At 39.4% G+C, this 24327-nt stretch overlaps 1 protein-coding gene across 1 annotated transcript; it reads left to right on the top strand.

Moving 5' to 3' along the window:
- The first annotated feature begins 2656 nt into the window (after positions 1-2656).
- On the top strand, positions 2657-23577 carry LOC114932091 (neuroligin-1). Its single transcript, XM_029304266.2, is given in 8 exon segments — positions 2657-2971; positions 2973-3273; positions 10732-10878; positions 14242-14430; positions 15268-15524; positions 16639-16785; positions 17711-18135; positions 18996-23577. Coding segments are annotated over 8 exon segments (2874 nt in total). The 3' UTR covers positions 20089-23577.
- Positions 23578-24327: the final 750 nt, after the last annotated feature.

The following is a 24327-nucleotide window of genomic DNA, read 5'->3' as shown; positions in this document are numbered from 1 at the left end:
GCCCGCTGCAATTAGCGCGGAGACCGGAATTTAATTTCGCTCATCGGGCCGAGATTGTCAAGCATATGATTCGGCATCCTCGTTTTCGCTCGTTCGTCGAATCGGAGCGCGTAATCCGACGATAGTTTGCTCCTCTTCCCAACTTGCGAAGCCAGTGCGCAGCTTCGTCGACGGAAGACTCCGGGGAAATCCGATCTGCGAAGTACTTAGAAGACAAGTCTGGACCAACTCGGGATACTCGCCTCTCTTTGTTAGCTCCTGACACGTTCCCTTCGGACGCGCGACGGAATTTTGTATAATTGTCACAATTAACTCTCGCGAGTTACTCCGCTGTCAAAGAGGCTTTGAATTAATCGAGTTTTGCTTACATAAATTAAAATTGCAAATACAAATCATAAATATAGTATCTGAACTTTCAAATAACGGCATTTACATTTAAGTGGAATGAGATCGAATGCTGTGTATAAATGATAAAAATGCGATTTACATATCTTTGATAAACAAACGCAAGTTTGTCTCGATATTTCTTTAAACTTGATGTAAACGTTTTGACGCAGAAGAGAAGTTGCGAGATTCTTCATTTTCATTTTTAATACGCTTATTTGACTTTTACTTTTGCGCAATTACGCACGTAAACAAAATTTTATCGTAATCTCTGTTAAGAAATTATGAAGTGGAAGAAAGTAAAAGTAGCGAGGAAAAGTCGCCGTGTGTTATTTAAAGATTTATTTTATAAATTGCATGCTCTCACCGAAATATCAGACTATTACGTCGTTTCGCGTCGTAGATGAGACGACTTTAAAGAAAAATACGGGCTAGGTCGACTATTTCGTTGCTTCGTATTCTGAAAAAAAAAAAAAAAAAAATACATTGCGAAGGAACGTAACTGAAACTCTGGGTGGTAATTTAAACACAGACTACTTCCCCTCGAAAACGTTGCCGAAGCTGAAACCGACTGCACCAAAGGCCAGAAAAGCACAGTTTACCTCAACTTGGAAATTGGAAATTCTCGCCTAGCCACGGTTCAATGCTATCGGATTTCGGATTTCGCGTTATTCGAGCAGCTTGAGCAACTCATTCGAATCAAACTGGATCGTCATTGCAATTAATTAGGTTTTGTCGAGGGGCGACCGATCGCGCGACTCGATTCTTCTTTATAGTTCCGGCAATGTGTACATTAATTACCGAACATTCGATTTATCAAACATAAATTTCTGAATTTACGAAAATTTTATGCAAAGAGGGTCGATGCATATTAATTTGCATATTAATACGCAATATAATGAATTTCCACTATTATCGCATCAATTTCCTAACGCAACAAAATATTGTATATATAAATATATTGCTTTTAGAATTACTTTTTTATTATTTTACAAAACGAATGCCAGCTGGTTCTCAGTTTGAAGAAAAAGTACAAAATATTTATTCGACAATATGAAATAAAAATCAATAAGCTAAAAACACCCGGAACATGTTATTTATTAAATGTAAAAATTTAATAAAAATACACAAGTCAGTGAAAGAAAAAAATATTTTGGAAATAAATCAAACAACTTATAATTGTGTAAAATATATATTAATATTGAAACAATACATAATAATAAGAAAAGTGTAAGAATTAAAAACAAAAATTATTAAAATGAACGGTAAGACGAAATAGTAGGACATAAAGAGGTAAGGAACGTAGAGGTAAGGAAGATATATCGGTGGAATACATACGCTTCACGCACGATTGTTCCCTCGGAACTATATCGAGCATATATTTTTCAGTTCATCGTGCAGACAATATAGCAGTAATCTTCGCGCCATTTGTTCTCGAGTCTCGAGCAACATCCATTTCATCGGGCTTTCGTAAAATTTTGGAATTGTATACGGTCGCGCGCGCGCGCCTGACGGAACAAATGTAACAAGTTTATAAACTTATTATACTCGCGTAACTACCATCCAGTCAGCCTGAATCTTGCGCGGAAATTCGTTTCCGGAGAAGCTGCGCTAACGAAGCGGCCTTTATGTGTTGTTACAGCATGTTGCGGCGTGTCGCGTAAGGAGGAAAAAAAAAACAAGAAAGGAGACGAGAGAACCAAGTCTAGGATCGAGAAAAAATAATTCCGCCCCGGCGGAATCTCCTTTCGCGAGCGTAGTCGACCGCAGCCGCACGAGAGAACGCTGAGAATCTTTCGCGAGTCGGCGAGGCGAAGTCGCCGATGATTCCGTCAGGATCATTCCCAGCGGCCGACGACTCGAGTTGGTCGATCGTCATCAAAGTGCCATCGCTTTCACGCGCGTGCCAGCTCGGCAGCTCAGTGTCAGCGCGGACAACGCATGCACCTGAGAATGGAAGTGAGAGCCCGCTCGGAGCACATCAGCAGCAGCAGTAGCAGCAGCTTGACAACAGCACCGAGTCGCTATCTTGAATCCGAGACGGCGAACGGAGGGCGCGAGACCGGAGGTGGCGGCAAGAAGCAGTGGGAGTGGACGGACAGCGGCGACGGGATAACAAGGGCGCAGCAGCGGGCGAAAGTAGCGGCGGCGACGTACGCAGGGCATCAGGGCAAGCGAAAATCGAAAGCGGAAGAAGAGGGTCGTCCATCGACGAGAGGGCCCCACAGATGCTGGGCCCGCAGGGGCGCGCATTCCGCGGCGGCGTGACGCGATGCGGACGTCCTCCTCCTCTTTGCCGAGGAAGAGGAAGAGTCAAGACCTCTCGCCTCCCGATACCGTCCTCCGAGTCGCCGACTACCGGCCATCGTCGGTTGGACATGCTGCCGGACGCGACACTCTTCGCCGAGTCGGACGGAACGGTCCCTCTTGTTTTAAGGGAGACAGAAGAGATGGGGACGATGGAAGCGATCTCGCCAAAGGCATCCTTCTCCTGGCGCTTCTCTGCGCCCAGTGCTGCCTGGCGGGCGCCGAGGCCCTGGCCGGCACGCAAAAGTACTCCACCAGAACGGTCAAGACGCGATACGGCAGTCCTGCGCGGCATCGAGGCCAGATCGTCGAACGCCGTCGAGACTTATTATGGGGTGCCATACGCGACCCCGCCGCTTGGCGCCCTGCGTTACATGCCCCCGGTCACTCCGACGCCGTGGCGAGGCACCAAAATCGCGGACACCATGCCGCCGGCCTGTCCCCAGAAGCTGCCGTCGTCGGATATTTACGAGAAACTGCCGAAGCAGAGACAAGCTTATTTCAAGAGGCTGGAATCCGTACAGGCGAACCAGAGCGAGGACTGCCTGTATCTGAACCTCTACGTGCCCAAACCACCCCACGGTAAGTCGCCGATTTATTATTCTCTTATATATAATAGATAATATTACGGAGGAAGATATATGTATATCGCCCGCGGCAAAAGGCGGAACAAACTCTCTCGTTAAATATCTTGCTTTATTTTCGAAATGTCAAACGTCAATTTGATTTAACGTGGTATCTTTATATGAATATCATTAAAGCGTGGATGCGGCAATGAAGAATGAAGTAGTATTGCAATTTTGAAATTGTGTATCGATTGTCCCGTGGTTATAAATTTCAAAACAATCGACGGTTTTACATAACTCGATATCGCTGATTAAAAATTACAAAATGTCATATAAAAATAGGAAAATAAATCGACGTCGTCTATACGACGATCTCTTTTTATTAAAATATTTAATGACTCAAGGAATTTATATCGATATAAAATTTAATCTCTGTGTATCCGAGATATAAGACTACATTCTTTAAATCTCCTGAAAGGATTCTCGCGAGATACTCGGATCGAAAAATGCATCGCGCGATCATTGAGCGCAAAATTCCTTGCGAGAATCGTAAATCGAACTTTTCGGACCGTGTAGCTTCTCTCGGCGCGAGAGTTTGACGATATTTCCGCGAGATAATCTAGTTACGAAACATGTGCTGTCCAATTTTAGAGAGATTGCCCAACTTCGTTGAGAGCGCATCGCGAGAGCGAATATAGGTCCAATTTCATTCCGCGATAATCTGGTTATCGAAGTGTTCGGGAACGTAGCGTCGCCGTGTGCGTTATGACACGTGACAATGACATCGCTCGCGTTACAATTCCGCGCGACAAAGTGTACGTTCTTGTTCGTAACATTTTTTTCAACGCGAACGCATACACGAGTCCATTAGATTCGTACTCTTTCACAAACGACATTCTATTTCTCCATTGAAATTACGTTAGCCATACGAGCGCGTGCGATCTATCATCCTTACATAGACAAAATGAAATTACATTTTTGCGATCTTATGTATAACATACACAGGATGTCCCAGAACTGGCGGAAAAGTTTTTAATGGCAGATTCCTGGTATTATTCGGAAACGACTTTTCCTCAGCGAAAATGTCGAGACACCAATAATTTTCGAATTGTATAAGCAATTGAAGATGAAGACTTTTGGGGAAACTAAGCCTTGTGCAAATAAAATATTAGAGTTTGCTTTAATAGAATTTTAATATAAGTTATAAAGATACAGAATAACAAAAATTGGGAACAATTGCTAAAAATGATGACCTACCTCGACATTTTCACCAAGGAAAAACCGTCTCCAAATAATACCAGCAATCTGCTATTAAAAACTTTTCCGCCAGTTCTGAGACACTCTGTTTTGATTTTTCGAAAATTGCTTCGAAGATACAGGCCGATACGATATGATATGATATTATGCCAGAATGTGTATCCATTCTGTTGTCATTGGTTGGTTATCACAAATAAAAAATATTGTATTTCTTGTAAATTTTATCTTCGAAACGAAGATAATCACCCCTTGAATTTTTGGCACATGTTTAAGAAACACCCTTTATATGACGTCAATAATTCAGCTCTGAAGGGAGAGAGCAAATTACGAGAACAAAACAAATTCTTATAACTGTAGAAATTATTATCGTTTCTTTCATCCCATCGCATCATTCGCAGAAACTTAAATGTTTTAATATCTAGGTCGCGCATTTGCAATTTGAATGAACTTTTCAAGTGCTGATGTGTTGACCTTAATCGGTTGGATGAAGTTTCTTGCGAGCGAAAAAACAGAAGAATTTTCGAAAAATCTCATGGTAGCAGAGATTGCCTCATGAATGATCCATGTGCAATAATATATTACATGGTATCACAAGATACCTAATTATCATAGTACATCTTTCATCCTCTTGCTGCATCGTAGATATATTAATTTAATACCGCTAAAATATTAAAGCACGAAGAGAACACAAGAAGATTATAAACTCTCGTGAACCATTCGTCTTGTACGCGGTATATGGTAGATTGATTAGAGCTAATCTCGCAAATTTCATTTAATACGCTGGTTTATCGAGTCAAGGAAAAAGAGAAAGAAAAATATCAAGCAACGCTTCATAGCTTTATGCGGCGATTTAGCGGTCCCGATTCCGCGTTGTGTCGGGAGACGCCAAGGTTTCCTTCTCGAGGAGAAACTACCCTCTCTCCCAATCTCTTCTCACCCTCTTCTTCCCTCGGACCATCTTTTCTCTCGCAACCCTCAACTCGGGGCTGGAGAGCGAGAGCGAGTGAACAAAAGAACGGATCGATCGGCTGATGGAGACGTTTTCCTGATTGCAAATACAGAGCGAGATTTACAAATGTGAGGCATCAACGCGAACCAGTGTACGGATCATAGAAATGGAAATCAACGGTGGAGAGAGAGGGAGAGAGAGAGAGAGAAGAGTGCAACCTATGATAAATTTTGGACGGGGATTTGACCGGATTTGCCGAACAGTTTCGTAATATTCTTGGTCGCGGGGTGGATCTAACTGACCTATTTCAGTTTTCAAACAATTTGACTTTATTGTCTCGGCAGACTACTTCATATCTCGGGATAACGATGTCTATTCAAATTTTCAAAGTTAGGAAAATATAGATATCCGGCGAAGAGAATTTTTTTTACACGAAGAGAAAGAAAAAAAAAATAAACACGCTTTGAATATATATATATATATATATGTTGTAAAAGCATATATATATTGATACAAAAGGGATACGGATCTTAATGAAAAATAAACGCGCTCGCGTGGGATCGATCGGATACACGGTTAATTAAAATTGAAATTGCGCAAAAAGGGCCCGCTTTATATTTTCACGAAGCGCGATCGAGCGGAGATTGCGCACGTACGGGACGGAAGTTCGCGTTACGCCCAACGTGATCCACGATATTTCCGTTTTGTTCTATCGGGGATCCTTATTCGCGTATGGAGAGAGAGAGAGAGAGATTCCGCGCGCTTTATGCTGTCGAATAAAAAGCCGTAACTACCCGGCGTTTCAGCTGGATTAAAGGGAACGATCCGTCGTTCTGCTTCCTTCGCTATCGTGCGCGCGTTGAATCCTTTTGCCGCTTTTTTACGGCGAGCTTTTTCCCTCCCGTGACTTTTCTCTCGACGCGCTTGTCGCTCATCGGCGACGTATCGGGATGCAGCCGTCACATTACTTGCACGTAAGCAGCTTAGGTTTCGATCTTTCCGGAGCTATCATCGGCGGAAAATTCGAGCTCCCTCGGCGGACACGTTCGCGAACGGAACATGTTATTAAATATTATTTTGCGAGTGTATATAATGCCTCCTCGAAATTTAGGCAACCGACAAAACTCTCCGTAATTTTTATCAAATGCGATTTAACGACAAATCAAAGAATGAGACAAATAATTTATAATATTTATTTAATTCCATTAAAAAATAAAAATATTGTTGTACAAGATTAAATAAATAATTAAATAAATGAATAAATAAAGAAATAAATAATTCAGATGAACGAGATGCGCGACGATTCTGTGTGATGTGAAAACTTCGATTTCGTTTGCGTTCAAAAATTTGGATATAGTTGTTGAAAGCGCGTTGAAACCATAAATCATGTTATTGGAATAAGAGTTTCGGATGAAATACGGAACTATATGGAATAAGATATAGATTGCGCAAGGAGAAATGCGTAATATGTCGTATATCATGCGGAATTCGTGCTTATTTTAACGATATTGCGTTTGTCCGGCGGTTTGAGAACTTTTTCGTTTCTCGGATCGTTTGTCGCAAAATTACTTTTATGGTTATATCCTACATTTATTATTACGCAACACGACGATGAAAGCTCGTAGCTCATATCCTAATTGTAAGTGCTTTTACAACATTTATATCGTCACCTGTATCATCCATGAATAGAGTTATCTCGTGAACAGAAAAATAGTTATAATCTGCGAGTAATCCAGCATGATTGTAAATTGTGTTTATATTTAGTGCGAGCAATTTTTTATCAAAATAAAAATGAAATGGTCAACTCACATAAATATATAGGTTTCTAAAGTTCGATAGACTTATACCGTGTCATATTTCTTCACAGAAATTAATGTAGAAAAAAGAGCGGCAAACACATCTCACTTTATTATTTCTACAAAATTAATAATACAGCCGTGTATTTACGTTCAGGATATTTTGTTTCCCGCATCGTTAAATTTATTTACGCCTCGTATCTGCCGATCTTTCGTTTATGTCAGCAATTGCAGGGATGCAGCGCTTGCACATGCAATCGTTATTCTTCGTGATGCGATCACTCGCGGGAGAAAATTCGATATAGGTAGGTTTAATATAATACACCCTGGCAATATACTTCGATACACATACACGCGAGAGAAAGAAAATGAGAAAGAGAGAGAGAGAGAGAGAGGGTGCGTTTCGAGAGTGAATACGGATCAGGTGGAAATAATATTCGGGATAGAGGCGAGAAAAAGAGACGAGCGTCTCGCTCGCGAATTCATCGCGCCTGTCGTTTCTCTGATCGAGTATCCCCCGGCTTTGTATGTGCGTGCGAGGAATCCGTCGCTGTGAAGAATGAAAGAATAAAGCGCACTTTTATCTAGGAAATGATGAGAAACTAGGATGCCTTACCCGCACAATGGCGAGGTAGATGCTGCATACGAGAAGAAATGAAGCGGACCGAAGGGATCTGAAGCATCCACGTATTGGAGGAATAAGATAAAGCGATGAGACGAAAAGAAAGGGAAAGAGAGAAAATGTTGTCGAGAAACGAGAGCGAGAGAGAAAAGAAACGCAAGTGTAAGGATGCGTTGCATCCTCAATTCCGTAGTGCATTGCAGTCGATTATTCGATTCACGTGAGAGAACCTGCAAGCACCGCGGGAGTGAGGTGGCTTCGTATCGGATCGACGTTCTCCTGTTCTGGGCTGCTGTGACATTAATCTAGAGAGGAGAGACAATGAAGAGGACTTCAGAAGTATCCTGACGTTTATATGCGCGTGGATCGATTCTCTTGTTATACCTGTCGACGCAATCTCGCAGTCAAAATTCGATTGTTATATTTCTGATGGATGCGTAAAATAGGACCAAAAATTTGCGAACAAATATCATCGAGTTCAAATTATCGTTTAAGTCGCACTTTTTATGGAGACCCTTCATTTAACCGAAAGTGACAAAAAAGGGAAATTAAAACTCGAGGAATCTGCGGAAAGAATATCGTTTTCCTGCGACGCTTTATAGAAGCCAATTAATTAACGGACGCACATATATAGCGATTTGCCATTTTTTACTTCACGATCGGATACTGTGGAATGTCTTGAAATTGCTGTTAGTTCACGATAACGACTTTGCGATCTCTCGTTAAGACTTTGGAGATAACGACCTTTTCGCATTAGGGACAAACTTTGGTACTAATATATATGTCGGGTTGTTCAAAAAGCTTCCCGTTTCCGAATCTCCGCTAACTTCCTTATGAATTTATTGGTTCCCGTATCTTTACCTTTCCCTGCCCAACATGTATAATATAATCATATTATACGCCGAGTTAGTGTAGAGACTTGGTGTCACAGGGAAACGACGCGAAACGACGCTTCGTACGTGCGGAACTAGAATTTCAACCATTTTCCTGTAATGTAAGATTATCCTGTTACGATTCTAGTTGGAGTTCCGAGAAAGATAAGATGGAAATAAAAAGCAGATACTTTTCCTACAAGTTTGACCAATATACAAGAAAATGCGGCATGTAAAATAATCTCATAAATAAACGTTGGTAAAAGTTTAAGGAGATTTTCAACTCTATACACGAGTCGCAATTTTCTCGAATAAAGAAGAAAGGAAATGTCCTACTTTATTCAATAAGGAAATTAGACCGAGAATTGTTATCATTCAAATTATTTAATTTTATATTTAATATGTAGCTTCAATTGTGTGGCACGACTCTCTTTTATACATTTTTTTAATTAAAGCAAACCATTAGACAAAACTTAGTATTGTTCTCCTAAACAGATCAAATAAAGAGACGGCGCAATAAAGATTCAAGATTGTTCAGTAAATTATTAGAAAAAAATAATATATCACTCTATTCCATGTCATAAAAAAATCAATAATTTATAACTTTACGATGCGACAAAGGTGAGTTGATACTGAGGAAGCAATAAAAATACCGAGTCGCTCGTAAATGTTTCGAGATACGATTCAACGATCGCGGACAGGCAGATAAAGGTAGACGTGCAGATTTTCCCAGTTTCCAATGGTAAAACACGCATAGCAGAATCACGAAGATGGTGTCGTTTACTCGTTCACCTACTTAACTATCTGTCGTTTAGCGTGCGCTATCAGGAATCGCAACAGGTGTCTCGCCTGCCATCACTTAACTCGGCATATGATAGTTCGTGAAATGATTATGTTTTGATCGTGGTTGCGTTACGGATATCGTAATCGATAGAGAGAGAGAGAGAAGATATTGATTTGTTAGATGCAGAGGCAGTAACTTTATAAAAAATTCTCTTTCAATATTTATATATGTATAATTCAACGTCTCTCATTTGAATACAGACATATTCTTAATTTATAATATTTGAATCACCACAGTTGCATGTTACGTACTAAAATTCATATTTTTTATATAAGTAAAATTTTAAAAACTGTTGAATTGGACCTTTATAACTTAGCCATTTATATCAAAAATATATAATAATAATATGTTATAAATCATAATTAAATCTCATGATATAAAGTGGTAAATTTTCCATGTAACCTATTTTTTAATATGAGCGATATGTATGTACGATTAAAAAGAATTATTATCTATAATTTGATAATGATATCGCAGATTCGTAATCACATTCATGCATAAGCTGTAGAGCTATACAGAGTTATATAAGATTAATTCACGAGACGCGGCTATTTTGTAGGAAAGCCGCTCTTTGATTAGATGCCTCAATTTTATGATTAGGTGCTTCATTTTTATCTGGCCGCGCCTAATTTTTAAAAGAAATGTTTAATTATCACTCATTATATTACAGTTGTATCAGTTTCACGTGCACATTTTCACATGACCTAATATTAACATAGTTTGACATAGAATATATTAAGATCAAAGGGGATTGTACTTCACAGAATTGTAATTTAAGTCATAAAATATTTGACGTCGAGATTAATTAAGGTGACTATGAAAATATATACAGCGCCGAATCAAAGGAGTAGATTTTTATTCGATAAATGAATTACAATCGACTCGAACGCGATGCAATAATTTTTAACGCTTTGACGACAAGTACTTTTGTTTTTAGCATATTCTATTATCTCAGATGAAGAAAATCGGAATTGCATAAAACTGCAATTAGCGTCAGACAAAATACGTATATATTGTTGATTATTTTACAGAGAACACACAAACTTTCTACATCTATCATATTTATGTTCGTACATTTATCGAGACTCATATTCGCAAACAGATGCTGTGGTAGAATGTTCTCTGGTGTTGCAGGTAGTATCGCAGACGCGCTTCCAGCTCTTCTCCTCATTCACGGCGATTCCTATTCCTGGGGTGCCGGAAATTCATTCGACGGAACCGCCCTGGCTGCTCACGGACGTCTCATTGTCGTCTCCATCAATTTTCGTCTCGGTGTGCTTGGTAAGCTGGCAATACTTATTCATTGAGACAAACTATCTCAATTTTCCGCCGTTTCAGAACACAAACTACGCCTTGCAAACGTTTGCGGTTATTTCATTCGATCGCTTACAACCGCATTCGCGTTTATTGCAATCGTTTGTGAAAAGACAAAACAGAGGCGGCTCCGGAAAAATTGCTGCTGCGTTGCTTTGTCAGAAAACGAGATTTTCTCTTACCCATTATTTATTAAAACTTATATCTAAGGAGAAAAAGATGCATTAGTAATAATAATAATAATAAAATAATAATAATAATAATAATAAAATAACAATAATAATAATAATAATAATAAATAATAAAATATAGAATACACAATTTTATGAAATATTTTAATCTTATTTCTTTCGCAAAAAATCGCAAGATTGAAGCAACTATTTTCTCAAGTGGATGAACATATCTGTATCGACGAGTGACAAGTTGACACTTGAATCGATATTCAATAAATTGGCGCGTGTTACGCCAAGAAATTACTCTCTTGAGAGTACAACAATGGCAAACGATGCACAATAAATCTGATAACGCTTGCTATTTTATGCGCAAGAGAGCTGATAGAAAGTTTTCGGATTATAAAATGCGCCGAGTTTACCTTGCTTTTGTTTATGTGGCGCAACTAGCTCTTTTGTTCTTTCATAGACTTAAAAGAATGATCTCATTACTCGCGGCAGTCAAGGGAAAAAAGTTTGTCGAGATCTTTGCCAGATTACTTACTTTCCGCGCGCGCGGTTGTACGTAGGAATTTTTCCTCCGGGGGTTGTTACTTACGCGATAGTCGAGACATTTAATAACGACATTCTCCACCTCTCGAATATGGATAACAGCAATGAGTTGAGTTGTGGGACGCGCATTTCCGAGGCAGTCACGCGTGTGCGTATGCCAAAATTAAAAATGGGAACAAAAGGGAAGAAACAAAGGGAGTTTAATGAGGACGAAGAAAGGGATACGTAAGGTCCGGGTGTTTTCCGTGCGAGTAGATTTTCGCGCTCGTTTGCCGCATGGTCGCGCGACTTTTTTTTTTTTTTTTGGAGTGTCTGCTAAATATCGCGCACGTAATTTAAGTTACGATGCGATGCGTTGCAAGAATGGCCGCGTGAAATATTATTAACATTTTTCCGCGCATCGAAAAAGAATAAATAAGTAAATAGAATGAATCTCGTCTCGTTCGAATTTATTTGATTTCTCTATAAATGTTATTTTTTAATTAATCTGTAAACGCGGAATTTATTTGTCGATACTCTCGTGTGTTCTCTTTTTTATGACGCCGAAAGAAAAATAAAATATTACAATTTTACGTTCATTCGCTTACAAAATTTATATACCTTCATTTATATTTTCATTTTGCAATTTTACATCGATTTTCATATCGTACGTTTTTCACATAAACGCGCATCACATTATTATACATCTATTGAATTTATTTTTCTACGATATTTTTGAAAGGTGCGATGTTTAAAGGTTCGAGTGCGTGTCTAATCATGCATAAAACGATAAACAACGCGATATTATTCGAAAGGTATGCAGACGTGTTTACAACACCGTTTCCCCCATTCATGAAAGAAGCCCGAGGCATTCAGTGGAACAATTTTCGATATCGATACGCCGTATTTTCACTATACTGGAGTTGGGGATTTTGCGCTCCTCTATACTGCAGTTCCGTATGCGTTTTGTTCATCGTTGAAGCGAAACAATGCCTGTAGCGTTATTCAATATTGCTCGGTCAGCCGATTCCCATTTTTTTCCCGTTTTTTCTTGCTACTTCACTCATTAGTCGTGCCTCTTTAATTGTTTAGTGCTATGTACTTTCGTATTTACATTAACACGTACTACATTGGTACTCGTAGCTTTTTTTGTAAATAATAAACGTATTTTTAATCGATGCCGCATTTCTGCAACGCGAATCGATAAAATAAATAAATAAATACATAATTAATAACTTGATAATTATCGAGAAAAAATATCTGCTTTTATCATATATTTCTGAAAAAAAATATTTTTTTATGAAAATGTATATAACGGCGAAAACATTTATTTACGTAACTCGTATCACTCTACGATATTTCTCTGATATTAAATGCGAATGTAATTAAGACTTGGCACTAGTGTACCAATGAATATGTGAATGGGATTAAAAGGCGAATCGGATTGGAATGAAAAACTCGCTTCGCAGGCAGATGGCGAATCAGAGTGACAAGCCTGCAGGAGAGTCGAGGTACAGTAAATTGAAGCAAGCAGAATTGAGTGCCGGCGAGCAAATGTTTAATTTTAATCCGCTTTATCCTCCGATCTCCCTCACTCGTTGTTACAATAATACTACGTTTACATACACATGTAGATATCTTGGCTTTTGTTCCACTACGATAACTAAAACTCGGTAATAATTAAATAGATCAGGCATTTCTTTCTATTAGCGTAAACACTAGAAGTTAATTAGATCCTAATTTAGTGAAAGTTTGCAATTATTGTTTGCAATAGAATTCAATTGTTCGATTATATTTGCATAGGAAAGATGAAATGAATGTGAGATAAAAGTAGCCCCCTCGAAAGGCAACTTTATTACCAGAAATGTCTGAATTATCTCTCTTCTCTCCGAGAAATTTTTTCCAATAATAACACTGTTCAACAAAAAAAATATTGACGAGACTAGTCGTTTCTGATAGTTTTTTTTGGATGTTGAATACAAATCTGGTTTTCAAATTATTCCTATAGGTCACTGAATACGAATACAGTGTCAGAATTGTCAAATTCAAAATGGTGGACTCAATACGGATCTATATAAAAAAGCATTTTAAAATTTTGACATTCCCATATTGAGTACCATTTTGAATTTGACAATTTTGACATTAAATTCGTATTCAATGATTTATTTAGAAAATCGTCAATGACCTAATTGTAAATCACAGCTTCGGCAACACAGCTCATATTTAACCATGGATATTTTATTAATCATAACCGACATCACAAAAATTCTTTTTAATGGTTAAAAGTCCAAACAATATATTTATTTATTTTGATTACAATAAAACGTCTCTAGCACGTGACGTATTATAATTATAATATGAAATGTTCGTGAAAATAGTCTTTTTCGCAATTTTAATTAAAAATTCTCAAAATTATGATTCAGCATCTAAAAAACTATAAAAAAAACGCTTCTCGTTCCGATGTTCGAGAAAAATCATTTTGTGTTGAACAGTAGTGTAATTTTCATTTCTTATTCGAAATAACCAGCCAAAGTCTCTCTGTTCGTCCTTCTGTGAAATAATAATGCAGTACTTTGGTACTTGTGCATGCAAATGGGCCTTTCTAATTCAGACGCGTTGACATTAACAGGCTTCCTGAAAACCGGATCGAAGGGAAGCGCGCAAGGCAATTACGGATTGATGGATTTGGTGGCGGGACTTCACTGGCTGCGCGAGAATCTCGGCGCTTTTGGGGGCGATCCTGAGCAAGTAGCGTTGCTGGGCCACGGCACCGGGGCGGCTCTCGCTAATTTTTTAGCCGTCTCCCCTATGGCGAAAGGTAAGGCGTTTCGTGAGTTTCATCGTTTTCGCGGCCAAATACGACGGATTTGGATACGTCAGTCAACGCGTTGGTTAACGCGCCATCGACCGCATTTGCAGTTGACGTTTCTCATACATTCGTTTTTATGTAGAAGCGCAAACTGTGTAAACATATGTCACGAGATATTTTTTTTTTTTTGACAACATGTGTCCAGAGAGATTTGATTTTTTTATTTATTTATTATTGGTTCAGGGGAAAAGGGACGATATATTTTACGCTTTACATTATGTTTCATTTTATGGATACATCGACCCCTCGCTAGAGAAAGATTGATAACATCCTTTTTCCTTTAGCCGTATTACAGATAAGACTACGAAGATAGAATGGTCTTTCAGTCGCAGTCCTCCCGTAAATTGTAGTCTTGCTTACAAAGGGAGAAAATTGATTTGATTACATTCAAACACTTTGACTGACGTTGGCGCAACCGTCTGTAAAGATGAATATGCTAATTGGAGCTGATTTATTCACCTTTCGTGTCTAAGCTTATTGCACGGTATATAGAGCATAAGATAAAAGGGACAAGTTAATAAGATATTTAAGACAAATATTCAAAATATTTGAAAATGCAGCTTCAGTACGACGAAATAATGAAAGGCTAATTCAATGTTGCGAAATACTGGATCTTAAAATAATAAAACGCTAGTATAATTTACATAATGTATATGTACATGTTAAATATAAAATGCTCCTCGTATACAATACAATTAGATAAATTTCTCGAATTCTTTCGTTTATATTTTTTATCAGCTGTATCGATACGATTAAAGCGGGAGCTTGTTTTCGAACAAATTGCAGAGTTGATCAGCAGGGTGATTTTGCTTGGAGGTTCGGCTCTATCGCCATGGGCGGTTCAGCGAGAACCGCTAATGGTGAAGCGCCGAGTCGCCGAAGAGATCGGATGTCCCGGCGATATCGAAGCCGACGATATCGCATCGTGCCTTCGTTTAAAGAGCGTGGAAGACCTACTAGCGGTGCAGCTGGATCCGCCGAGATTCACCTCCGGATTTGCACCCTTTATCGACGGGGCCGTTCTACCACCCACTGTCAATCAGGTGAGACTATTTGTCTCGGTAATCGATAGTCTCGAGATAAAACAATATAGTAAACAATAGTTGCACTCCTCCCATTTCTCGCTCGATTGTTTCGGTTTTTGAATGCGCTATTAATTATTTAGTGATTGACATTTTTGTTTAATCTGCAGTTTGATCGAACTATTCGGTTATTTTTTTTTTTATTGGAACTGAAAAGAGGGTCGCGAATCAATTATGAACTCTCTGAGATTAAAGTTGATCTTGGCAGGGATGGGTATAAAAATATCGTACTAACATTTTTGTAGCATTTTTTTTGCACGTGACACCGCTAATGCTATCTGTCGTTTCGGAACGTCCGGTGCAACGTTTCAGTTTCAGCGTCGCTTTGGATGTTTTTCCTAAAATTTGCATTTACATTCTCCGCGTTTCGTGGAGATATATACGTCGTTTTAGCGCGGGGCCGTTTAAACGCAAATTACACGTGGAAATTCCACCGCTTCATACGCGACGTAAATAAATATAACGGGGCTAAGTAAACATCGGCATCGATGCGCGTTTCATTTAGACGATTACGGAATTTGCAAATGTTGTAATTGTATGCGGATATTAGCCCCCGTCGTCGACGAGCCGGCCGGCGTATTGATTTTGTGCAAGAGCGAACGAGATGACTAGTAAACGATGAATCTGCTAATTGAACGGACAACCGGTTGACGGATGACGGATTCGAGAATTCGTAATAGCTAGTACTTTGTGCATGCTCCATTAACTCATCCCTCGATAGTCTATTTGGTTACTCGCATATCACGATCCCAAACTCGGGTATAACGCGAAATCGGGAAGGATGTACGAACGCAGGTGCATAAACTACTGAAAAAAGTGATCAAATATGTCTCTATTGAAAATCTTGGTATCTCTATTTTTATTTCCGGCCAAATGTATGGCGCGGCTAAATCTTTGATATTACGAGAATATAAAGCAAAATTATTATTACATTTTCCTCCCTTTGATGGAGATTTATTTAGCAACGACGGAGCTAGAGAGAGAGAGAGAAAACAGGAAAAATTGAAAATGAAAATACTGCGTGCAAAGTTTATCGATATGCACGTTCTTAAACGTAAAAAAATGGTTTGATTAGAACTTTCAGCCCACTGCCTCTTCTTCGGGAATAATGCCGATCGTTCCCGGACCCGGCACCGAATTCGCGGACTTTGGCAATCGTGATTTACTCTTTGGTTTAACGTCCGAGGAAGCCTGGGTAAATTTCACCGAGGAAGATTTACAGGTACAGTTTTACATCAGCGTGAATTGATTTATGGAAAGCATCCAGTATAAAAATACGTATAAAAAAATATACGAACTATGTATTGTGCTCGTTTTTATAATTCTTCTTCCTATTAGAGGGATCATTTTTCACAGATTATACATACATATTTCATAATGTATGTACGAAAAGAAAAAAGAAGGAATGAAAAGTTTCAAACTTTTTTATCTATTCTTCTCTCCGTTACTATTATTACGCGTATACTCTTTTTTATTTCCGTATCGATTTTATTAAAAAATTTCATGTTCGGGGCGGAAATGATTTCTTGATTAATGGTCGACACTTCGCGTGCATAATATGTAATTGACATCGATGGGATATAATTTGACAAATTAACGAGCTATACCCATCGCATCACGATTCAGTCCTCGCCGATCGCGTTCCGGATATTATTGACTCTCTGATGGTCACGGCCACTGAGTTGCATTGTATATGACACGCATCTTCCTACCTTATAATGGCATTTGGATCAATAATCCATACGCATTTATTGCAACGAGCGTGATTTGTTTATTTGCACTAGTAAAATTTCCCGACAATTACCTCCTAATCATGAGCGTCCGCAATTAAACATTATTTGTTCACCTTGTGAATAAACACTGAAACTTTTGCAATTTTATTTAATATAAAAATATTAAAATAACAAAATAATAAAAAATTGAATTTAAAAAATTAAGAAAAAAATAATAATATGCTCCTCTCTGGAAAAATCCTACAGATACTCATATGCTCCTAATAATTAGCGATCGAAAGAAATTGCGTTATAAAGTGAGATAAATTCGTAAAAAAAAAAAAGGAAAAGAAAAACGTATTTCTTGTGTCAAATATTCGAACGATCCGCTACTTTCCGCGTTCGTGAAAGCAGACAACTCTTACAAATTCGCAGAAAGGCTTCAACGAAACTAGGAGGGATCGTATATTGCGCACCTACGTCCGGAACACCTATCGGTTTCATCTGCATGAAATCTATTCGACTCTTCGGAACGAGTACACCGATTGGGAGCGAGGCGAGCAGAGTTACGTGGCGATCTGCGAGGGCCTCTTATCTCTCCTCGGAGACGGTCAAGTTGCCGCGCCGCTCCTTAAACTGGCTCTGCTTCACTCCACCTCGGAGGGACGGGGCTACTTCCTGCACTTCCAGCCTGGCGAACGACCGAGCCAGAAGGGCGAGGAAGTGCCCTACCTCCTGGGTATGCCTCTTCTCCGTGGGGAAGTCACGTCCGCGCTGCCTGCCTCTGTCAACTACACCTTCGCCGACGAGAATCTGTCCAAGCTACTCGTGCATTACTTGGCTAACTTTGTGAGACGCGGGTAAGTTCTGCTTTCCTCTCTATCGTTCTTGTCTGACTATTAAATTAACGTCGTTAATCATGTATATCGCTATTTGGAAATTAAAAGTTTCGTCACAAATATATAGGGACATTTTATAGATATTTCACTCTTTTTTTTTAATTACAATAAAGTTTGCGAAAATATCGCGAAAAAGAATAAAAAATTGAATTAGTATTTGAATATTTTTTTTATGAAATTTGTCCGACAACTCACAGTCATCACTCGGTGACACGACGATGCGAAATAACTAGGTGCGAAAGGGATAATCGGATAAGTGAACCTCTCTCGTTAATTTACCCGGTTCAAAGTTCTTTGGAACTTAAGCATCGCATACACTTCGATTACCTTCCGTAAGGAGAGTCTGCTGCAGACTGGTAGTGGTAGTAGGGTAAAGTTACAGCTGTGAAAGGATTTTGGAGCCAAACTCCCGCAAAGGCCGTTAACGCGCTCAGCGAAAGCTCGCAATCTCGAAGTAGAGTAGAGTTGTTAGCGGAGAAGACGCGAAGTGATTTTGGCTTCTCTAATTGCGGATCGGTGGCTATCTGGATGATTACTCTGTCATCGACACGGTGAATTTTCTCAAAGGATTTTGTCAGTGGCGAATTATCGTGCAGGAATCTGAGAGACGTTCGCTTAGGATCTCGCAACCCACAAAATTCCATTTTTTCCAATTTTTCTTTCTGCCTTTCTCAATTATTAATCGTGATAATATATTTTTCGAGATTAATTGGCAAAGAAAAAATCAATGATTATATTTTCCAAAAAACAGAGCGACACATCAGCAACAGGCAGATATCTGTCCATATGTCAAAGGGTCGCGGTTACACTCGTTGTTCTAGGGATCCAAATGGCGTGAGTCCGTTGACCTCGGGATTGGAGAACGGTTTGACGTCGAGTCCGCCGTTCTGGGATTCGTACGACTCTATAAACCAGTTATACCTGGAAGCCGGCCACAGCACGGAGATGCGTTCGCATTACAGGGGCCACAAGATGTCCCTTTGGCTGAACCTGCTGCCGCAGCTGCATCGGCCGGCTTTCGACACCAGCTTTCGGCACCACCATCTCTCGGACAACGCCAATCTTTACGAAGGTGCGGTGCGTCCGCAGAGCGCGGCCGTACCCTTACCGGCGCCTCCGCTACCCATGCCATCCCCTACGGAACCGTCCTCGATCCTCACCATGCTGTCGACCACGGAATGCACCCCGAACGCGACCGTCGCGACCACCATCACCCCTACAACCTCGCGAACGTTGCAGCACTCGAATCTGGGCCCGGGTCCCAATAATCTCCTCCGCAAACTGGCGTCCAGCCACTATCAGAGCTACACCACCGCCCTCACGGTCACCATCGCGGTCGGTGTGTTTCTGCTGTTGCTCAACATCCTGATCTTCGCGGGGATCTATCATCAGCGCGATCGGAACGCGTCCGGCGGCGGCGCCTTCGGCAACAAGAAGAAGGAGGAGTTGCTGGAGGCCGGTTGCTCCGGGATCAACGTGACGGGGAAGCAGCGACTGCCGCCTACCATGAATCTGATGGACTCGTCGTCGTCGATGCTGCCGCATAAGGCGAAACTCGTGCAGGAGCTCGAGCTGCAGCTCCAAGAATTCCAGTGCTCGCCTCCGCCCGGTGGCGGTAAGCGAATCCTGGAGCCGCCATCTTACAGCAAGAGCTCCTGCATCCAGCGTACTCGGACTCCGTCGCCCTGCGTAGACGCGACCATCGCCCGGATGGACGAGGTCAGCGGCGGCGAGGTCGGCGGTGTTCGCCACCACCATGACAGCGAGGACGAGAACGAGGAACTTCCGGAACCGCCACCGCCGCCCAAAGCTCCGGCGCCCAACGTCAACCTCACGTGCCCCGGGATTCTTCGGCAGCCTGGGACACCCGGTAGCGCGAAGAAGCGCGTGCAGATTCAAGAGATCTCCGTGTGATAGACGGGAAGTAAAGGAGGAGATAAGGGTGAAGAGCAAGAGGGAGGATTTCAGTCTCTTGAGAACTTTGATGTTGAAGAGTGGGCGGTTTGCCGAGAACGTGAGAGTGCAACGAGAGAGAGAGAGAGAGAGAAAGGCGATGTCGATCGAGATCAAGTGTAGCGAGGAGCGTCTTTGAACTCGGATTATAATCGGATATTCGAGGCGCGAGAAGATACGCTCTCTCAGTCACTGTCGAAGCGAATTTCGTTTCTATATAATGAAATTTTACCGTTTTCCTGGATTACTTTCGCGTTCGAAAATGAATAGAGCGCGTATTCTCGTTGCAATCATCGGTTGATTTATTATTTATTGCGAGATGAAAAACGCGAATTGCTTTAACGCTTTTTTTGTTGTTTGCGAAAATAATTCTCTTCTCGATATCTGTTCTTGTTCTGAAAAATATTCTAGACCACTGATTCTTAGAAATGGATTTGGCTTAAAATCGACGATCAAACTTAATATTAATTCGCGCGTTCTTCGCTACGAGTGATACGACGTGACATCCTGAAGAAAAGGTGAAACATAATTTTTACTAGCTGTAAACGTCGTACAATGTGTCGTGTGCAAGTGTTAGGAAGTGTGTTTTCGAGAGGAGTTTCTTACTGAGGCTTTCGGGTTGTGATTCGCATCCTGCATCACGATTCGGTGAATGCAAATACTACGAAACAGACAGGAGATTCGTAGTGATCCCTTCCGAGACGTGAATCTTCGTTCGTCCATCAAGGACGGTAACGTCTGACACTTGAAATTCACGGACCGGCCGACACTCGTTTATCGACTCTTCAGCTGGATCCGATCCGGTGGTTGTTTTAACGTAAAACGGGGGATTGATGTAATCTCAGGAATAAAAAAAAATATGCAAAGGACATTACATACATCTCGCGGCAAGGTATATACGGTACCTGTCGTGGTGCTAATTCGGGCTAATTCGGTCCGCATCTGCCATAACACTAAATGGAATTAATCGAGGAATTGGTAGTCTTGGACTTTGACTTTTAGATTCGTAAAAACGACGAGGATGACTAGCTATTAATATGTATGTGTGTGAAGAAAGACGTGACAGAACGACGGAGAGAAAAAAAAAAGAGTAAGAAAAAGAGGATAGAAAAGAAAATGAAATCTGTAAAATGAGATGACCCTCGCTGGTGTAATGGGGCGTATGTTTGTGTGCGAGGGTGTATGTAATCTTATACAAGGAATTAGAGACACGTATGAGATGAGATAGGTCTAAACGGTTTAATGGCAGCGGGAAAGTATTCGAGAGGATGCAGGTGACTCTCCACTATTTGTTTGAATAATTGTCGCTGTTTATAACGTAAAGTTGCATTCGCCAAGAAAAATTCGATACACAAAGTTTTAGCATTTTATTAAAAAAGACTGTATATCTGCGTTATACGTTATACACTCGAGTATCTTTATAACGTATACATTTGTCAGAATGTATTGCGGTATGAGTTTTCTCTAACTTTAATATTCACCTGGGGGGCTGGAAAGAGAAAGAGAAAGTTGCACTGTTTGAGAAAGTTATAAATTTCCCACAACTTTTTGACGACTGTTATAAAAGAGAAGTGTTTAGATAAAGAGTTCCTACTTTTGACCAATCGGAGATTGTCTTGTAATATAATGCTATGAATTACTCTAGTAGTGGAGAAACTTATTTGTTTCAAGTTGATTTATTTCATCTTATAATTCGTATTTAAATTTTTACTTGTGCTTGAATTTATTTTTCAAAATCTTTCTATTTTAATAACTTTCATAAAGATTCTACAATAGATTTTTTCCAAATTAAAATTATTATTCTTTTTTTTCGTAAAAATACTGTTTAACTTTATCAGCCCTTATTAATAATAATGGAATTAGTGTAGGTAAGTTAAAGTTTCAATTCCTTTGAGAGTCACCTGTACATTGTAAATTTCAATATTGGAAATTAATAATTCAAAAGCGAAAAATATTCGGGTTTATATATTCTAATTTATATTTTTTTTTCTGGGGTGCTTAGACGTGTCGAATTGGTTACTATAATAATAATAATGATAATATTAATAATAATATATATACATATATACAATGTTATTAGTTTGAATTTAATTATTTTATATTTTGCTTATCTTTCTAAACTCTTAAACAGATTAGAAAAGAGACATTTAGAGTCAAATTTCTAAGCGGTACTTTAAAGATACTATTAGATATAATATCGTTGCGAGATTTCTCAGAGGTTCTATTATTAAAGTACTATATAAAACTGAAGAGACACACATTTTGTATGCAAAATAAGATACGAACTTGTTGGACTTAGGCAGATTTTGATTTTAGTTTATCACGTTACGCATGCCACGCAATGGAACGCACAACACTTCTTGACGGAATGTAATCGAAAACCGGAAAACAAGAATCGACTCGCGACTCAAAAGTCGAAAGATATGTCGCATAAAGCATCGAATAGAGAGAAGACGAGCGTCACATCGTCGTAAGCACCCCTGTAAGAAACTTTTCGAGAAAATGAGGAAGAGAAATCGCGAGTGGGGCCACACACCGTAAGTAACCTAACTCCTAATTAACTTAGTCACGGGGAAACTTGCCATAATTAATTCGATTGCACTTCGCGTGCGTTATCGTTTAGCGGTGAGACGCTGACGATGTTAAGGTATGTGTGTATGTTGCGTATATAAAGATATAATTGAGAGAGAGAGAGAGAGATCGAGTATCGAACGCGCTGTAATAAATCGCGAGGAACCTCGTTTTGCTGATCGATCCGAGAAGCGCTACGTAAACAGACAGCTGTTCGTCGAATTTGGATACGATCGTTAAATTAGCTTCATTTGCATCGTACCTCCCTGTGGAGAGGGTTAAGTTTCATTGTCATTTGCGCGTCAGGCAAAGGTGATGATCGAGCCTTGTCAAAAGCTGTTTACTACCGCCGTTCCTTTCGTTTGCAAATTCTTCAATCGATTGGAAATCGATTCTTTCTCGATGGAAACGTTCAAATTCAAGCCATCGTTGAATTTTCAGTGTGCGAAAAGGGATGTGATTTTTTCTTTTTTTTGGAGAACCAAAGTGCTAATTAACAAAACTGCTAATGACAAAGAAAACCTCTCTCTTATCTTTCAGGATATTTACAAAATTATATAAAAAGAGGATTTTAAGACATTCAATTAAGTTCTAAGAGAAAGCAATTTAATTAGAGGATCCGTAGATGAAAGAAGTGGCGGTACTTTTATGACAGTGGGTATACATACAGAATTAACAAGAGAAAAAGAAAGAAAGAAAGAAAATACTATGGACATAATACAGATAGCCTAAGGGATATCCGACTATGCTGCCATGATCTGTATTATGTCTATGGGGAATGCGCAAAACACAAAAACGCACCCACACGTATATACATCTATCAATGTTTGGAATGTTGGGATTTGTTTAAATAAATACTTAAAAGATTAAAAGCGTAAACTGATGGCGTCCTAATTTCGCGCATGTCCTAAGCCATTCCTATCGCTTCCTAATATTTCACATGCAAATTAAAAATTCTATACATTTATTTTCAAGTTATTGCATAAAGATACACGTAGAGAATTTTTTCTTAGAATTTACCCTGAAAATCATGATAATCATGGGACAATATGATATTGGAAGAATTTTATAAGAGTTTCTATGATTCATAAAAGATATTATTTGTACGTAGTAAAATTAATCAAACATATTTTATATTTTTTATTGTGGTAGATATTACTATTTTCTATTGTGGTAACAATATTTCATCAGAGAAACTCTTATAAAATTTTTCTAACCATATTGTGTCACGATTACCACAATTTTCAAGATATAAATAAGAGAAATTTATCTCTGCATAATATTACGAATAAAAATATATTAATTAATTTGAAATTTCATCCCAAGTAAGTAATCTAATCAAAACATGATAATTATAAAAAAATCTTTCTTTTTTACTTAATATTTTATATTTTTTTAATCAAAAATTTTAATTATTCGAGAGAAATATTAAAAATTGCTGCAAGCGTTAAGTAGATGCGCGCACGTACTCTCGTTCTTAAGAAGGGTAGTGCCAAGTGTAGGCTGCGAAACAAAGTATGGAAAGATCGAGGGGATTAGAGTGCACGAATGCCTACCGTCCCTTTCTTAAGCTCGGCACAGTCGTATTGAAGTCTCGAGGTTTTCTTGTTCGCGCGAAAGGTAAAGCCT

The sequence above is a fragment of the Nylanderia fulva genome, unplaced genomic scaffold (assembly GCF_048542155.1).
Source record: "Nylanderia fulva isolate GAGA-0341 unplaced genomic scaffold, ASM4854215v1 Scaffold8, whole genome shotgun sequence".
NCBI classification, from domain to species: Eukaryota; Metazoa; Arthropoda; class Insecta; order Hymenoptera; family Formicidae; genus Nylanderia; species Nylanderia fulva.
This window is presented reverse-complemented; position numbering and strand designations above follow the sequence as displayed.